Source organism: Kryptolebias marmoratus, linkage group LG3 (assembly GCF_001649575.2).
Source record: "Kryptolebias marmoratus isolate JLee-2015 linkage group LG3, ASM164957v2, whole genome shotgun sequence".
Classification (NCBI taxonomy): domain Eukaryota; kingdom Metazoa; phylum Chordata; class Actinopteri; order Cyprinodontiformes; family Rivulidae; genus Kryptolebias; species Kryptolebias marmoratus.
Genome location: NC_051432.1, coordinates 11,765,446 through 11,781,512, shown reverse-complemented (window position 1 = coordinate 11,781,512; position 16,067 = coordinate 11,765,446). Strand labels below are relative to the sequence as shown.

Genomic DNA, 16,067 nt, shown 5'->3' with positions numbered 1-16,067 from the left:
AAAAAAAAAAGCTGCCGGAAAACAGAAAGGGAGTCGGGACGTTCGCCCTGAGGTCGGTCCCAAACAACACGGAGGAGAAAGCGTTTGCCTCGTGACATAGGTGTTCGTTAGAGCCACCACACCCTGCGGGCACACACACACACGCGCTTCCTTTACACACATATAATTACTTAACAAGTTCATTTCTTTGTCTGGATTAAAAGGAATGTGGAAAGCACTTCGTCCGCGTTGAAACACTTGGGTTGACACGCCTAAGTGTGCTTCAACATCCACTTTAACCGGACACTTTTTAGACTCAGCGCTGTGACATCACTTCCTAGACCGACCAGGTTAAAAAAAAAAAAAAAAAAAAAAAAAAAAGGGATTCATCATTCCAGCCACGGTATCAAACAGCCCTGGGCAAACGCTCACATATTTCCGCGGATTACAAATGCGCCCAGATCCGGACGCACGGGCGAGGGCGTGTCCCAGCGCTGATTCAATCGATTCGTTGGACAGGGAGACGAAACAAAAAGGGGAAGGACCGTCTGGTGTGTCAATTCCGTTTTTAGCAACTACAGCTCGAAGGATTACTCACCTTATTCATTTGTCAGTCAGTTCAAAGTTGAGCCACGACCATTTTAAACCTCCCATCCCAACCTTCTTTTTTTTTAGCGCAGCATTTCAAACGTGACAGACTAGCAGCTGGATTTGTTTGTTTGTTTGTTTGTGTACACTTAAAGACAGTAAGCTGAACGTTTTTGGGGAAGTTTGTTTGTATAAAAAGCAAGAAACGAGAAGGTGTCGCCTCACACTCTGGTGAACAATCTCTTTTTGTTTTGTTTTTTTGTTTACTCTGCTTTCAACTGACAGAAAATATATGACTTGAGCTATTAAAAATAAATCAGAAGAAAGAAAATTAAGCGCGAGTTTAGCGGTGACTGTGATGTTCTCGGTTCGTAATATCAGCTGGAACATAAGTAACCACAGTCTGAGGGCAGTTCCCTAAAGGCCTCGCTGCAGCCTTTTCTGTATGACAACAGCACAAGAAAAATTCCTGAATTCTGTTTTTTTTGTTATCACTTTTAGTTTCGGTGTGCTACTCCAAGATAATCAATGATGTCTTTTTATATCTACTAATTGCAAAGTCCAGTGACTGGTCTAAAAGAGAATTAAACAAACAATCTTGTTTTATGATACCAAAGGGTAACGTGTCCTTAAATTAATACATTTGTAAGCAAAGTTTGTGAGCGGACCCCCCACTGCCACGTGTCTGTTTAGCTGTGGAAACAGCCGAAGCGACTGAAAATGAGCCAGCGATGGCGATGTCCGAGGAAGAGCTCGCTTGGAAACGATTTCGATGTGTTGGTCTGTCTTTACGCTCCGGTTTGTTAAGTAAAGAAATGAAGATTGTTTTAGAAACCTGTCTAAAATGGGACAGATTTAAAAGCACGGACTAGAGGGAAATGAAGTTTGGAGATACAAACGTTCCGAGAGTTGGATCAGAGATGAAACCTTAAACTTGCCAAACTAGCTCAAGGTTTTGTTTTTTTTTGCAAACGCCGCGTGTGTTCAAATGTCTTTACGGAGCTCCACCTCCATGCTTCATCCTACAGTCGTGTCATTCATTCTTTCTTTTGCATTTCACAGATTTATGCTTGTATTTTTCACCTAAACACCATGTTTGCCTCCTCAGACTGCGGCTGTTACGATGCAGGTCGGTCACCTGACTCCAGCTCGCCACAAGGTTTCCGGCGGATTCGGCTTTGTTTACCTTGAGCGCGTGCCCGCATTTTACAGAACCACACGTCGGCACGCCTGGGAAACTCACCGGTCTGCACCGGTCGCTGTAGTTCAGATTTTCTTTAAACTGTTTGATTGCCTTTTAAATGACCTTTAACCCCTGCTCTGGAAACCATAAAGCGCACCTGAACCGAAAGAGAAACCTGCATTTATGGCATGTCAGTGTCTAGCTGTAAAAAAAAAAACAACTAATGAGGTCAGTGAGGGTATCGTAATTAAAACAACAACAACAACAACAACAAGGCTCGACCAGAAGCTGCCCGTTTTAATCAAGCAACAGTGAGGCCTTCACGTGCTCTCTGGGAGTGTGGGAGAAAGGAGTGCTGCTTCTGAAACGCGACCCCTCTTTCCTTCCATGGGACTTTCGTTTAAGCATCCAGACACACCAAAGAAAACAGGGCTCCGCCTCAAGAAAACAACAACAACAACAACAACAACAACAACAACAACAACAAAACAAAAGTTTTTTGTTTTTTTTCGTGAAAGGTAGAGACGGACGGGGCTGTAAAAACGAAAGGTTAAATGCGTGTCGGGTGCTTTTTTGTTTTGTTTGTTTGTTTTGTTTTGTTTTGCCCCCCTCCTTTTCCTCCTCCTCCTCCTCCTCCCTGCACCGGGAGGAGAACAGAAACAGGAGGACTGAGCGGAGGCAGCGGAGTTGACAGTGTACGCGTGGCACTGTTGATTGGGGAGATCAAAACACTGATCCCAGACCAGCCCTGGGAGCGCTGACAGCACTGACTGAAGCTGGGAGAGGGGAGTTTAAACGAGCTGACACACACACACAGGCACGCACACACAAACAAGACGCATATTTACCTATTGTTCGGAGATTTTCTGGAAATCGGCGTGGGTTTCGTTTTCTTTCGGGAAAAGTCGTTGCTGTACGGTAAAACAGACGCATAACCGTGCTCTGCCTCTGTTGACACACGAAGCGAAGACAAATAAGCACAACAAAACGACACATGACAGCTCAGCAGGAATAGTAATAATTTTAAAACAAACAAACAAACAAAAAACAGTCACTGATGCGTTCAGGGTCTTGTGCTGTAAACAAGGCTGGTCAAACCATCTACCATCACAGCCCAAATATTTTCAGTGCCACACTTCCACGAATCGAGAGGGGCCACACATCGTAAATACACTTTAAATAGTAAAAGGGGGTCAGCGATTAAGTCCGGGCTCCAAATGGGTCCAGTTCCCATCATCGCCTGGTCTCGTCTGTGTCCCACTGAGGAAGAAGTGACATCATACCTGCACTGTGGCAGGGCATGTCAAAACACGACATTAAACCAAGCACCACCATCCCAGTTCAACAACAACAACAAAAACTACAATAGAATAAAAAAAGAGCCCCGAATGCTGTCAGGTTAGCTTTAAATACCTCTGTCTCTTCTCTCCAAATACTCTGCAGCCTCCAGCAGAATTAGAAGCGAATTGAGTTCCATCTTCTTCGATGTCTCGTTTATAAAATTAGAAACACTCTATTTACACAACTGTACAATTCATAAAGTACTGGAATGGAAACGAAAAAATAAAATAAAATAAAATAAAATAAAATAAAATAAAATGTTTTAGAGCGATGTATGTGCGCTGCTATGTTCACTTCTGAGTCTTGGCGACTCCAAAACTACAATAAAGCAGCTAACTCAGGAAGTTGAGTGACCGCGCCTCTGACCAATGGGAAAAGAGCACGGCCGGCCTCTTGGGTGTATCCAAGCCAATGAATCTCTACGGCGCGATTTCATTGGCCGAGCCGCGTTAAGTCATCAGGGACGTGCCCTAGCAACAGCCCGGGAGGACCGCCTACCTCGCAACTTATTGGTCCTGCGCTCAAAGAGGACGCCTCTGATTGGCTGGAGGAAACTCTGGGCGTGTGTTGACGTTGAACTTGGGTGTTTTGGTTGCCAAATGAGATGAAGTTCCTCAAGTATGCTTCTGCGTTAAACTGCATTCATTGAGTCATTTAGGATTTTTTTTTACCCTCTCTCTGGTGTTATACCTACGTCAGGTATTTCTCATATGAGTGTGACAGTGACTGTATTCGTGTTTTGTGCTCATTTTCGATTCAATATATAAAAAAACAGAGATGATTGTACCAGATATGAACAAAAATAAAAAATAAAGCCGACAGATGTGGTTGCATTTAACTAAGAAATGTGCAGTGAAATAGTAAAGTTACACTATTTTTAAAAGATTCTTACAAAACAACTAGAAGAAGAGTTAATTTTGCAATTGAAGTCTTAATTTTTGTCCTTAAAATTTCAAATCCAAGTGCCAAACAGTGCGTTTTGATTTTAAAACAAATTAAGCATTAAGAATTAAATGTAATTTTATTGCAAGGTTTAAATAGGTGCAGGATATGTTCTCTAAGAAGTCACTTTGGTACGTTTTTTTCTTCTTTTTTTCTTTTATAGAGGACATTTACATGTTTCTGAGTTTGAAGCTTCGTGCCAGATAAATAATGGCTTTAGGTTGTCTTTTCATCCATATTTTTGTGAATTCTCCACATCTCTTATTTCTAAGCCTTGGGGAAATCTTGTCAAATCTGGTTGTCATGGGAGAATTATAGCAGGAAAAGTTAATTTGATAATTATGAATGAAAAAACTAAAAATCTAACTGAAAGAAATGTATGTAATAAACTATAGCATTTAACGTTATAAATGCCAAGGAGCAAATCTGAAAAGATGTGACAGGTTTTTCTTTTTCTTGGCCCAAATATTTGAAATGGGCACAACGTTAGCACGAATTTTATTGACCGTAGGAGGTGTAAACACAGCCATAGTTCATGACTCAAGCCCGCCTGAAGTCCAGATCACGTGGCAGGTGTCTGCAGTTGTGGCTGTGAACCTGAACCTTCATTCGATGGAGGGAAATCCCTTTGGATCCAGCTCCAAGTGAGCGTGAGCAAGGTGTCAGGCTTGCCGGAGCTCTGGAAGAGTTATGAGTATCTCAACAGGGCGTGCAAATGTGGTTTGCTGTGTAGGCAGGCAGCTTGTAATGCTTGCAGCCAGATGTTAGAGCTGGCCTGCAACTCTGAAGGAGTCACAAATGCATCGCAATGAGGAAGTGACTTTCGTTGCAAAGGATGAGGAAAATGTCCCCTGAGGACCACCGCTGCAACCGTGCTTTCTCAATAACATGGTCTGCGCTTGCACTGCCGTCACTGCAGATAGCATTTCCTGCATTTTAAGGTTCAGTTTTGTGTAGCTGTCAGTTTTGGTAATGTGAGCAAGTGTGATATGCAAACTAAAAAGCTACCTAAAACGTGTGAAGCTGTATTGGCAGAAGAAGCCACACCAACAAAGATGGTCATTTATGATTGACAGTAACATTGTACAGACTTCATCTATTTGTATATATTTATTAAAAAAAAAAAACCTTTCAAAGACATTTTTGTCTCGCTCATGTCTGTGCAGCTACAAGCACTATTTCTTTACCTTAAGGAGAGCTTCATCTATTTTCAGTCCACTCGACGGTGCAGATATTTTCCAGGACGCAGGTGATTTGAGATCATCTGGCCTTTACAAAAATTGAGCTTGTATTTGGTTCATCGAGCTGAAGCCATGCAGAAAGCACATTCAGATGCAGCTAAGGCTGCAGATTAGCTCATGTCTGTCTGCTATTTTCCATAACTTAAATTCAGCACCATCTAAGTAACAAAGTGCACATTTTGATGCTTCTTATCAATTTATTTGGAGTGTAATGCAAAGAGCTATAACGAATATAGTGCCTATGTTGTGCTGTGTTACTGTTTTTTTTTTTACTTATTTAGGAGCCAGAGCTGCTCGCCAACAAGGCCATACCACCTCCCAATGCATTTTCAGTTCACGATGAACACAGCAGAAAAGAGGAAACGCTTGCTTTGTGCAGCTCAGAGAAACACGATGACTTACTTGAGGAGGTCCCGTGTTATTCACCTTGCTGCCTATGTAGTGGTACAAGAATACAGTAAACAAGATACCATATTGGCCTCAGAGCATCCTGGTTTGAACCTGTGCAGCCATCGTGGAGTCATAGTGAGAATACCGTCAAACATACAGTAAAATGTAATTGTTTCACAACAGCTAAGCTGCTGTTTTCTTTTCTCTTGATGAGCCAGACTTTTTATGTCTTTGTGTTGCACCTCACAACTTTTTCCTTGAGGGGCAGTGATGGAGAAGTTGCAAAACATTTGTCGTGAGCCCACATATGTGAGGATACTGATGCACTGCTGCACAACTCCTGTTCAAATGCAGCTCAGCTCCGATTGCAATAAAAGGCCCAGCCTTCCTTGAGGGAATGCATATTAACGATACAGTTTTTAGGCCAAGATTGTCTTACAGTCATCTCTCGTAGCCGTTTTGGTCAAATCCTGAAGGTAGCATTCTGCACAATCTTATATTGTGAGATGTTCCGATCAGAATACATGTTGGGGATCAGGCTCAGCTACTACCACATCAAATTTTAGCTTCAGTATCTGTAAAACCGACTGAGTTAGAACCATTTCTGGGTGCTTTTTTTACAAAGTCGGTCGGCTGTCGCTGCCATCTTGAATCACGTTGACTCCAGATATTAATCAGCTGGGTATGATCATTCGGTGATTACTTTCTGTGAGTTTCACTAAAACGCATCCAGTAGTTCGTGAGATATTTTGCTAACAGGGAGGTACGCACACAGACACGAGCAAAACCATTTTCGCTGTGGCTTAAAAAAAAGCCACAGGTTGATGGAGTCAAAGGAGGTGTGTGTCTCTTCAGGTCGGGTGTTTGTTTGACACCACAGAGCAAACCTCCCCCCCCGAGTAAAAGAAGCTGATCTTGACCCCTGAAAGGATCTTTTACGTAAGCAGGCCTTCATCTCCTCGAGCTTGCTGTCACTTCTGCTATAGAAGTTCTGTTTCCTCTGCTGAAGTCCACTTCAGCAGAAAGATGTGGCTTTTGCTGCTGCTGCATTTATTCTAATTTTTCAGCCACAGGAAGCGATGCGGTCGTGCTGTTTACTCATTCGAACGTAAATTCTGCAAAACCAACCAAAAAAAAAAAAATGCATAAAAAAAAAAAATGAAATATGATCAATGGCATCATTGTCCTAGCCAGATATCCTGTGTCTGGTATTTATTTTCATGCTTGTGTTTTGCATGTTCTTTTTGCATTGTTCCTTTCACTGGGACACACCATGCAGTTGATGAAAAGGAGAAACAGCTTGTTGTGATCCCGTTCCCTTAGCTACGTGACTTTTGGAGTGTTATATTTGAAATAAAAATCATGTAATCGCCCTAGTCTCGTGTGTTTCATCACTTGCACCACAGTTGTATCGCCCACCAATGAGGGTCGAAAACAGAACAACAGTGTTTTTGCCCGTGTTTGTTTTTTCTGTACAGGATCTCAAAAATATCTCATGGGTCACTGAGCAAATTTCAATGAAAATGTCAGAAATTAATCCTTGGCTGTACATCTACAACTGATTAGCTCTTGGGTTCAACCTATTTCAAGATGGCCAACACAGCCAACTGACCTTAGGAAACACAAAAATGAGGACAACTCATCCAATTTTACAGATACTGAGCTTAAATTTGGTGTGCTGGTAGCGGAGCATTGTCCCCAGTGGATACTGTGACTAATAACTCTGTCATTTCTCAACACAAGGTGATCTCAGTTTAAAACCCTGTTATAAAAGATGGTGGGTGATACGTATTCCTTCAAGAAATGCCAGCTCTGCTCCTTACCAGTGCATCACTGTACCAACCATCCGTTTTTATCATTTAAAATGAAATAGGCTTCGTTCGTTCTGCCTCATTTGTCTATTTATAGACTAAAAATCTGCATGCTGTCTGATCATAGAGGCTCAGGCCTTGTGCTGCACATCGCCTCAGGCCTGTGCAACCAAATGACTATTGTTTCCTCTCTGCATCTATGGTTTTTTCACATGTTTACTGTCCATCTTATCCAGAAACATTGTGACATGCTAGCCACAGACTGCTTCCAACGAATTACGTTCATGCCATTGATCAACAGTGACCAAAGTTGTTCTAACTGTAAAAGTATTATGACGGGTTTGAGAAATGTATGTCATAAGATCGAGAGAGACTTGTGAATGTTATCAGAAAGGATTTTCATTTTAATGCATGTTGTTTAGTAGTTGCTGTACAGTAAACAAATTATCCATTGCTACTTGTTTTGCTTGTGAGCATAAAACCTTTTTTTTATTGACCTTATAATGAAGTGTTTAAGTTTATTCAGCTAATGGTAAGACTGCAAACTTCTCAAATATTCACCTCAACCTCTTTATTTTCTCTGTCTTTGACATAAATACTATCATACCACCAGGAGTTGCATAGCACACCACAGTCTGCTCTGCAGCCCTTTAAACCTTGCACATAAATTATTGAAATAAAAGCTAACAATAAATGAAGTTGATTGTTTGTTTGTTTTAACGATGGCACACTCTGTGAGGATCAACTTGGATCTCATGTCATGGATGGTGTCATGGATGATGGTGCCTTTTCAGATGTGTGAGCTGCTCCTACCACAGGCACTAATGCACCCCCATACCATCAGAGAGGCCGGCTTTTGACCCGTGCGCTAATAACAGGCAGGATGGTCCCTCTGCTGTTTAGTGAGGATGTGGCCTTCATGGTTTCCAAAACGAATTTCAAAATTTTGATTTGTTTGTCCACAGAACAGTTTTCCACTTTACCTCAGTCCGTTTGAAATGAGCTTTGACTCAGAGAAGATACCAGTGGTTCTGGATGATTTTCATATATGGCTTCTTTTTTTGCATAATAGAGCCTGAAGCAACATTTGTGGACGGCACAGAGAGCTGTGTTTACAGACAATGATCTATTAAAGTGTTCCTGAGCCCATACAGTGATGTCCAGAACAGAATCAGACCGTTTTTTTAACTCTTCTGAAGCCCTCAAAAGAGAAAGAGATAGAGAGAGGTAGAGAACTTATAACTTTGGGTCAAATTGACCTGAAGGCCACAGGAGGGATAAAGAGGGCTGAAGATCACAGACATCCAGTATAGACTTTGAGTGACCTGATGCTAATTAACCAAATTAGTTGCTAAACGCTCATCCAGCTGTTTCTTATCTGTACAACTTACTTGTACAGCCTTTTATTGCCCCTGTCCCAACCTTTCTGAGATGTGCTGCTGCCATAAAATTCAAAATGAACTTTGTTTTAATCCAAAAATGGCAGTTTTATATATTTACTATATTCCACTTTAAATAAAATACGACAATTATGAGATTTGCAAATCATTACATTCTGTTTTTAATTATGTTTTACACAATATATCAGTTTGTTTAGAACTGGGGTTGTATGTAAATATCCACCTGCTTGGACTAGCCACTAGCTCATCAGTTCAGTTATACATAAACTATGTTTCTCCGAACTGAGATCCTTCAAAGAGTTATCTACAATAGATATAATTCTAATGGTTCATAACTCTCGAGCACTTCATAACATCTAAACTGTCACTTTAATGTTTGAGGCTTCTTCTCAACCTCCCTTTAGCCCAGTAGTGTCAAGTCCTGGTCCTGGAGGACCTCTATCCTGCAGGATTTAGATGTTTCTCTGCTGCCACACACCTGATATGAATAAATGAGTGATTAACAGGCTTCTGCAGAACGTGAAGACCTGCTGAAGAGCAGAGAAACAACTAAAACATGTAGGATAGTGGCCCTCCAGGACCAGGATTAGGCACCACTGCTTTAGCCAGATTAAAATGGTGTTTTATATAGTGTGCATAAACAATCTAAACGGTTTAATTTATTTGATATTTAGCTTGGTTGCAAGGCTGAAAAAGTCAGGATGCTCAGTGTGACGTTATAAGGCTCATAAAGCAGTGGCAGCTGAGATGTGGCGTACAGCAGTTCAAAGTTTTGACGTACTTTGTGTTTCTTTTAAAGTGCCACTTACGTGTACCGCGTCCAAGGCTTACCAAAACAATGTAAGATAAGAACTTGTGAAGCTCAAGTGCGAGTAGATGTCATACCTGGAACTTCTCTAAAAGCAGAATGTATCATCTGCTAAAATTATCAGCACGTTTAAACAGCGTTTACCTCTCCTGAGAACCGGATTTTTAGCCTCACTGGGTCTGAGCTCTGACAGAAGGGCTGTGGCTGAAGCAAACGAAACATCTGCCACACATGTTTTCCTCGTTCAGCCCCCCGCCCCCTGCCCCCCGCCCCCCAACAGGCGGTCTCAGAGTGGCAGTCCTTCAATCAAACTCCTGTTCTCAGGAAATAAAGATAATTCTTTCAGTATGTTACTGAGCTGCAGCTGNTTTTTTTTTTTTTTTTTTTTTTTTTTTTTTTTTTTTTTTTTTTTTTTTTTTTTTTTTTTGATTTTTTTTTTTTTTTTTTTTTTTTTTTTTTTTTACACAAGGCTTCTCTGCCACTTTCATTTCATTCGAGTCAGACTTACGGGTCATAAATACGTCCTGAACAGTTAATAGTTTGCAGCAGCAGCAGAGCCATGAGAGCTTAGGAGAAACAAACAAGCCAACAACGGTCGGTCATTGTCGTTTATTTGTTAATTATCTGATGTTTTTCCAACTGCACCCACTAGGCAGGATGGTCTAATGAGGTTTAATGTGTGTCTTGTGATAATTTATCCACCATAAAGCTGCTCCGCACGGCAAATGTCTAAAGTGCCTCGCCGCAACCTTTTCCCGCCTGTTGAACTTGATATTCTCATTGCCTGCTGCCAAAAGGTGAAATTATGGCGGTAATGTAAAACACAAAGATGGCTACAAATCAGTCGGTTTTACAGATATTGTGCAAAAATTTAGTGCAGCTGTAGCTGAGAGTCATTCACAACACGTACTATTACGTTGGCATTTCTTGCTAAAACATGAGCCTAGTCTAAAACACTGCATATATGCATATATGCGATATGCATCTCTTTATTTAGGGAACGTGCTTGTTAAAAACTGCAGCCCTGCGACAGCTGAAGTGGCATCGGTGCGATTGCTCAGCAGCAAAGGAAAAGTGACACAGGAAGTCAGACTGCAGATGTAGGAAATTGTTTATCTTGTTTACATTGATTGTTTACTGACTGCTACCATCTTGTTGCCCCCCCCTCCCACATCCTCTCTAACATCCTTTGGGCCAAAGGTCACGCCTTTAATCAGCTTTCCACTATTTTAGTTTCATGTATAATCAGCTCTGTTACATCCACTCTACTCTATTTTGACTGCAGAAAGAACAAATGTCCACAGACACATTTAGGTTGTTTTTTTTACTGTCAACTGGATTTGAACAAACCTTTCTCAAATAAAGATTAAGCCAAAATATTTTGTGTGACAGCTGAAACAGATCCAGGAAGACAAACGAGTTCAAGCCTCTTGCAAAGCTAAGACCAGAAATCCAGCTAGAAAAATGTGCACAGAAGGGAATTGGCACCAATACCAGGGGAGCCAAGCACCAACTACTAGTTGACAGAACTGTAGCTTGAGACGGTAAGACCAGACACACAAACCTGTGCACTGCCTGGATTGACTACAGGAAAGCCTATGACTCGATGCCCAACACACAGATACTGGAGTGCTTGAAACTGTATAACATCAACAGAACACAAGAGATAGAAGCCACTGACATCAAGACACAAAAGCTCCTCACAATGCACAGAGAAAGGAGGGAGGCAGAGGGCTAGTGACCATCAGAGCCACTGTACAGGATGAAACAACCAAGATCCTGGAGTACATCAGGAAGAAAGCCCCCAGTGATGATCTGCTAAGTGAATGTCTCAGGCAGCAGAAACCCAGTGTGGAAGAGGAGAAAGAGGAACCTTCATGGAAAGACAAGCCCCTGCTCGGCATGTACCACCAGCAGATTGAGGAAGTGGCTGATATCGACAAATCCTACCAGTGGCTAGAAAGGGCTGGACTGAAGGACAGCACAGAGGCACTAATCATGGCAGCACAGGAGCAATAGAGGCCAGACTATATACAAGACAGGACCCAAGATGCCCCTGAGACAGTCTAGCACATGATAGAGGGATATAAGATGCAGGCAGACAAAGCATACATGAAACACCATAACCAAGTGACTGGAATAATGTACAGGAACATCTGTACTGAGTATGGACTGGAAGTCCCCCAGTCAACGTAGGAAACTCCATCTAACACCAGGGCTAAGATACTGTGGGACAAACAGGTGATGGCTAACCAACCGGACATTGTGATGGTCGACAAGATACAGAATAAAGCAGTGGGGATAGATGTAACAGTCCCAATAGACTGTATATAAATATGTATATATACTGAAACTACCAAAACTACAGATACCAAAAGTTATAGCTGTACTGTCTTGAACAAGCTGAACGTTTTGATGCCTGATAGGCTGAAATAGATGAGACTATGCTGACGTAGTCAGACTTGAAAAAACATTCATAAGAAAATGATTGTGTCAATGCTGACTCAGACTGAATCAAATTGTCCACAGACCTGAAAATTACAAAACAGGTTAAAACATTGACTGAATGAATTTGTGACTGAATGAATGAATGCTCAAACGGAGCAAGGGTCAAATTGCTTATGTTGGCATTTTCAGAAAGGGTACATCCTTTGTTGTGCATGGTGAGAAAAACAGACTCCTGACTCTTCTTGTATGAGACCTCACACTTTCAGTTCTAAATTTTTCCATCCGCAGAATATGCCACGTGGTTGAAGGGGTTAACGCTGACTCAGATAGGCACGTAAATCGCTGGGCAAGTTTCATCACCTCTCCGGCTGAAGCATCCTGTGTGTCAGCGTTAATGGCGTCCTTCAAAAATACAGAGGAACTGTCCCGAAATGGTTCGACGCGATGAGGCGAGCTGTGTTCACATCGAACCCTGGGCATACTTTCAAGTCAAAAATCCATTAACTAAATGCTGTATTTGTTGCATTTCTTGCTTTAAAAGCTGTTGAGGGTAAATATTTCAGCACCTAGAAACACACAAGAGTCAGCAGACCTTTGGTGCCACATTATGACTGTGCTTCAAGGCCACGAGTGTGACGTTACTTGCTCAAAATACAAAGAAAAAAAATGTGTTTGTAAAAATTCTTGATGTACTTTTATAGACATTATTTCTACTTTCATTTTCCAAAGTGCAACTTTATTGTCCTGACTGTCACGTCTTTCTTAGTTACGTTTTATACAGTCATGTTTGTCTCAGCAGCACATGTGATGTGCTAACAGCTTGCGAGGTTTCAGTGCTTATATGGCCTGACTAAATGTCAGCTGATTATAAAACTGATTCAAAAATGATTAAATGTCTGACACTTTTTGGATAATTTAAGGGAACACATTCACTATTATAAGTCACACTTTACATATCTGTTTGCATTATTCAGTGCCCAGTATTTAACGCAGTCATTCTATTTACCTGTAGAGCATTGTTAACAATGTTTTTCACTTTGCTTTTGTGGAATTGCTAATCTGACCCTCAAACAAAAACAAAATGACCTGAGTAAAATGAAAATCAGGATTTTATTATAGAAGATTGAGGAAAGTCAAAACAAAATCTATATTGCCTTTTCATCACTTTCAAACAGCATGATGTCTGTGTTTTTGACTAAAAAGGCCCAAAGATTGTTTTTTTTTTTGTAAAGCCAAAGATTCATACCAAGAATGGATGTTTCAAAAAAAGAGACAACATGACTCTAAATGTTGTCATTTTAACATAGAGTTGATACCTAAGTTATCTGTCACAAAGGTCTGTTCACAAGCAGTGAGGCATAATAACTGTCAAAATACAGTAATTTCAGTGGTTTTGATTTCAATTTTTATGTTTCTAACACAATTTCTGCATCATTAAATGACTGTTTTGGGTTTGGTGACACTTCAACTCATCAGGGCTTTTGTCAAAAGTGCTTTAAAAACTATAAATAGGAAAACAATTGCATGAATGCTACTAGCTAAGAGTCGCAAAACACTAGCTAAAAGCAGCAAAATGTAAGACAAAAGACAAAAGTAGCAAAAAGCTATCAAAAAGTAGAAAAGGGAAGGCTAAAGGCTGGCTAAAGTAGCATAAGAAGACAAAAACAGAACAAGTGTACCAAAACTGATTTGAAAGAGAACAATGTTTTGAAGGAATTCAGACTTTATTGTATTTTTATGGGGAACATTTTTTCAAATAAAGTGAAATATTTTGAAAAGTACAAAAGTGACTAAACCCAACAGTCATCTCCTGAACGAGCTGAATATTTTGATATGTAGATGGTTGGATAAAATTGTGCAAAGTATGCAAAAGTAGTTAAGCTGCAAAAAAATGGACAGAAACACACACACAACACATACCAAAAAACAGGAAAACAACAGTGTGAATCAGCAGTCATACAATAATAACTAGGAGACTCAAAAACAATCCACAGTAAGTCATTGAAACACTAAAAGTGGCAGGGATGTGTGTGTGTGTGTGTGTGTGTGTTTGTGAGTTTAAATGGGGTTCAAATAAAACATCCATATCGGTGACCATGGCAACTGGTGAACTTCAGCTAATTCATACACTCAAACAGCGGGTCTCTAACAACAAACATCCTCCCTATAAATATGCAAACCAGTCAGATCCTCCCCTGGGGGTGGGCAGCAGAGAAGGATGGTGACAGACCACCCACTGATGGATGTGAGTCTCTGCTCTGGTGTAATGGATGAACTTCTGCTGCTGAGGCATGAAACAATTCCATGGCCGTGCCTCGCGGTTTGGATTTGTTTGACATCCAACTTAGAATCCCTGCCAGGATGTCTGGATTTACAAATTCCCGGTGTGCTATTGCTTCTAACCTTTGGACTTGTTGTGACTTGGGCCTGTGTGCTTCCCTGTATTCAGCTGCAGCTGTACCCCACCCAGAATATGTCCTGTGAGGATGACCCCCCTGCAGGCTTTAAATGTTTGTAGCTTTCCTGGCTAGAAAACAGCAGCAGAGGTCAGTGTAGTTGTTGACTGAACCGCTGCAAAAAGGGCCGATTGTTGGTCACCTTTGAAATTTTTTTAAATCAGTTTAATTTAATTTGTAATTTTATGCTGAGAGTTGTGTGCAGAGTGGCTTGTAGAGGGTGGGGATTGCTCCCAAAAAATGTGCTCCTGCTGCAAAGACCTAAAAAAAATAAACTTCAGACAAATGAAATTAGCATTCTTTAGAGAAATGTGTATTGCCTGCATGCCAAAGTTTTAAACAAAGACGTCATTCAATCTGCTAGCACTTGGGCTATAAGATGGGGATGACTCTCAGCTACTACCACACCAAGTTTTGTCTCTATATCTGAAAAATTGTCTTAGTTATAGCTCTGTTTACGTTTGGTAAGGAGGATTCAGTCTGGTGGCCATCTTGAATGGGGTTGACTCCAAAAGTTATTCAGATGTACATGTGCTTTTAATGACTACTTTCTGAGACTTTTACTGGTTCATGTGATATTTTGCTAACAGACAAACAGGGACAAATGAATACGCACCAGCGTTTACATTGTTGCCCATCATGGTGGCAGGTGATTCACTAAGTCACTAACTGCAAAGACGAGCTAAAACACAAAATTATGCAGCTATTTTTAAAGAAACTGGTTGCCATGGTATTAATTTCCCAACTAGGCTGTAATCCACTAGCTTGAAGAATCACACATGTGCATTCCCAGTAATCAGCTGTGTGTGTGTGTGCATACCTGCGTAACTGAGATGTCGAGCTTAAGCTTTTCATCAGCTACAGCTCAGAAATGGTCAGGGGGCGCGGCTGGCAAATGTCAGAGGCAAAACGACAGTGTAATTACTGCCGTTCCTCGAGGTCGTACAGCACAGCCTGTGTTCCTGTGGCTCATTGTGTGACAGCCATTGTTTGCCTGCTTTGTGCGCTTGCACGCACACTTTGATTGCGAGCGTGCTATATATGGATACGTGTGTTTGGGTGTCTGCATGGCTTACTTTGCCTGTTGGGCATTTCGGGCCCACAGCTTCAAGGCACAGGCCCGTATCCGGTGCTGAGCTGAAGGAAAGATGGCTCCCTTCCTGCAACGCCCTCCTGCTGATTCCCTTACACACACACACACACACAGTCACAGGAACTTTATCTTTCTTCTGTGGTTTTTATCTGTATCTGTGGGTAAAAAGCCTTACAGAAACTAGTGATGTGGGCTGAGCTCATGGCTAATGTGTACATGACTGCACTGGTGTCATCTTCATGACTCTGCTGTTTTTATGCAGCCTGTTTTCTTGCAAGTTGCACATCAGCTATTGTTCAGAGCAGCAGGGGGTGGAAACATAGTTTGGAGCTGTTTTAATCTAAAAATTAGTGTCCTTGAAAAAATGCATACCGCACACCGCTTTTG

At 41.3% G+C, this 16,067-nt stretch overlaps 1 protein-coding gene across 2 annotated transcripts in view; it reads right to left on the bottom strand.

Annotated features, from left to right (window-relative positions):
* Positions 1 to 3,419, bottom strand: part of mxd4 (MAX dimerization protein 4) — a 25,489-nt gene extending 22,070 nt beyond the window's left edge. The window contains exons 1-2 of one of the 2 annotated variants that reach the window (XM_025006434.2): positions 3,164 to 3,419; positions 2,599 to 2,698 (exon numbers count right to left, since the gene is read on the bottom strand). In XM_025006434.2, coding sequence (XP_024862202.1) covers positions 2,599 to 2,698; positions 3,164 to 3,227 — 164 coding nt within the window. In that variant the 5' untranslated portion in view covers positions 3,228 to 3,419. The remainder of the gene's footprint in view (positions 1 to 2,598; positions 2,699 to 3,163) is intronic. The other variant, XM_017420236.3, reaches the window with a different exon arrangement.
* Positions 3,420 to 16,067: the final 12,648 nt, after the last annotated feature.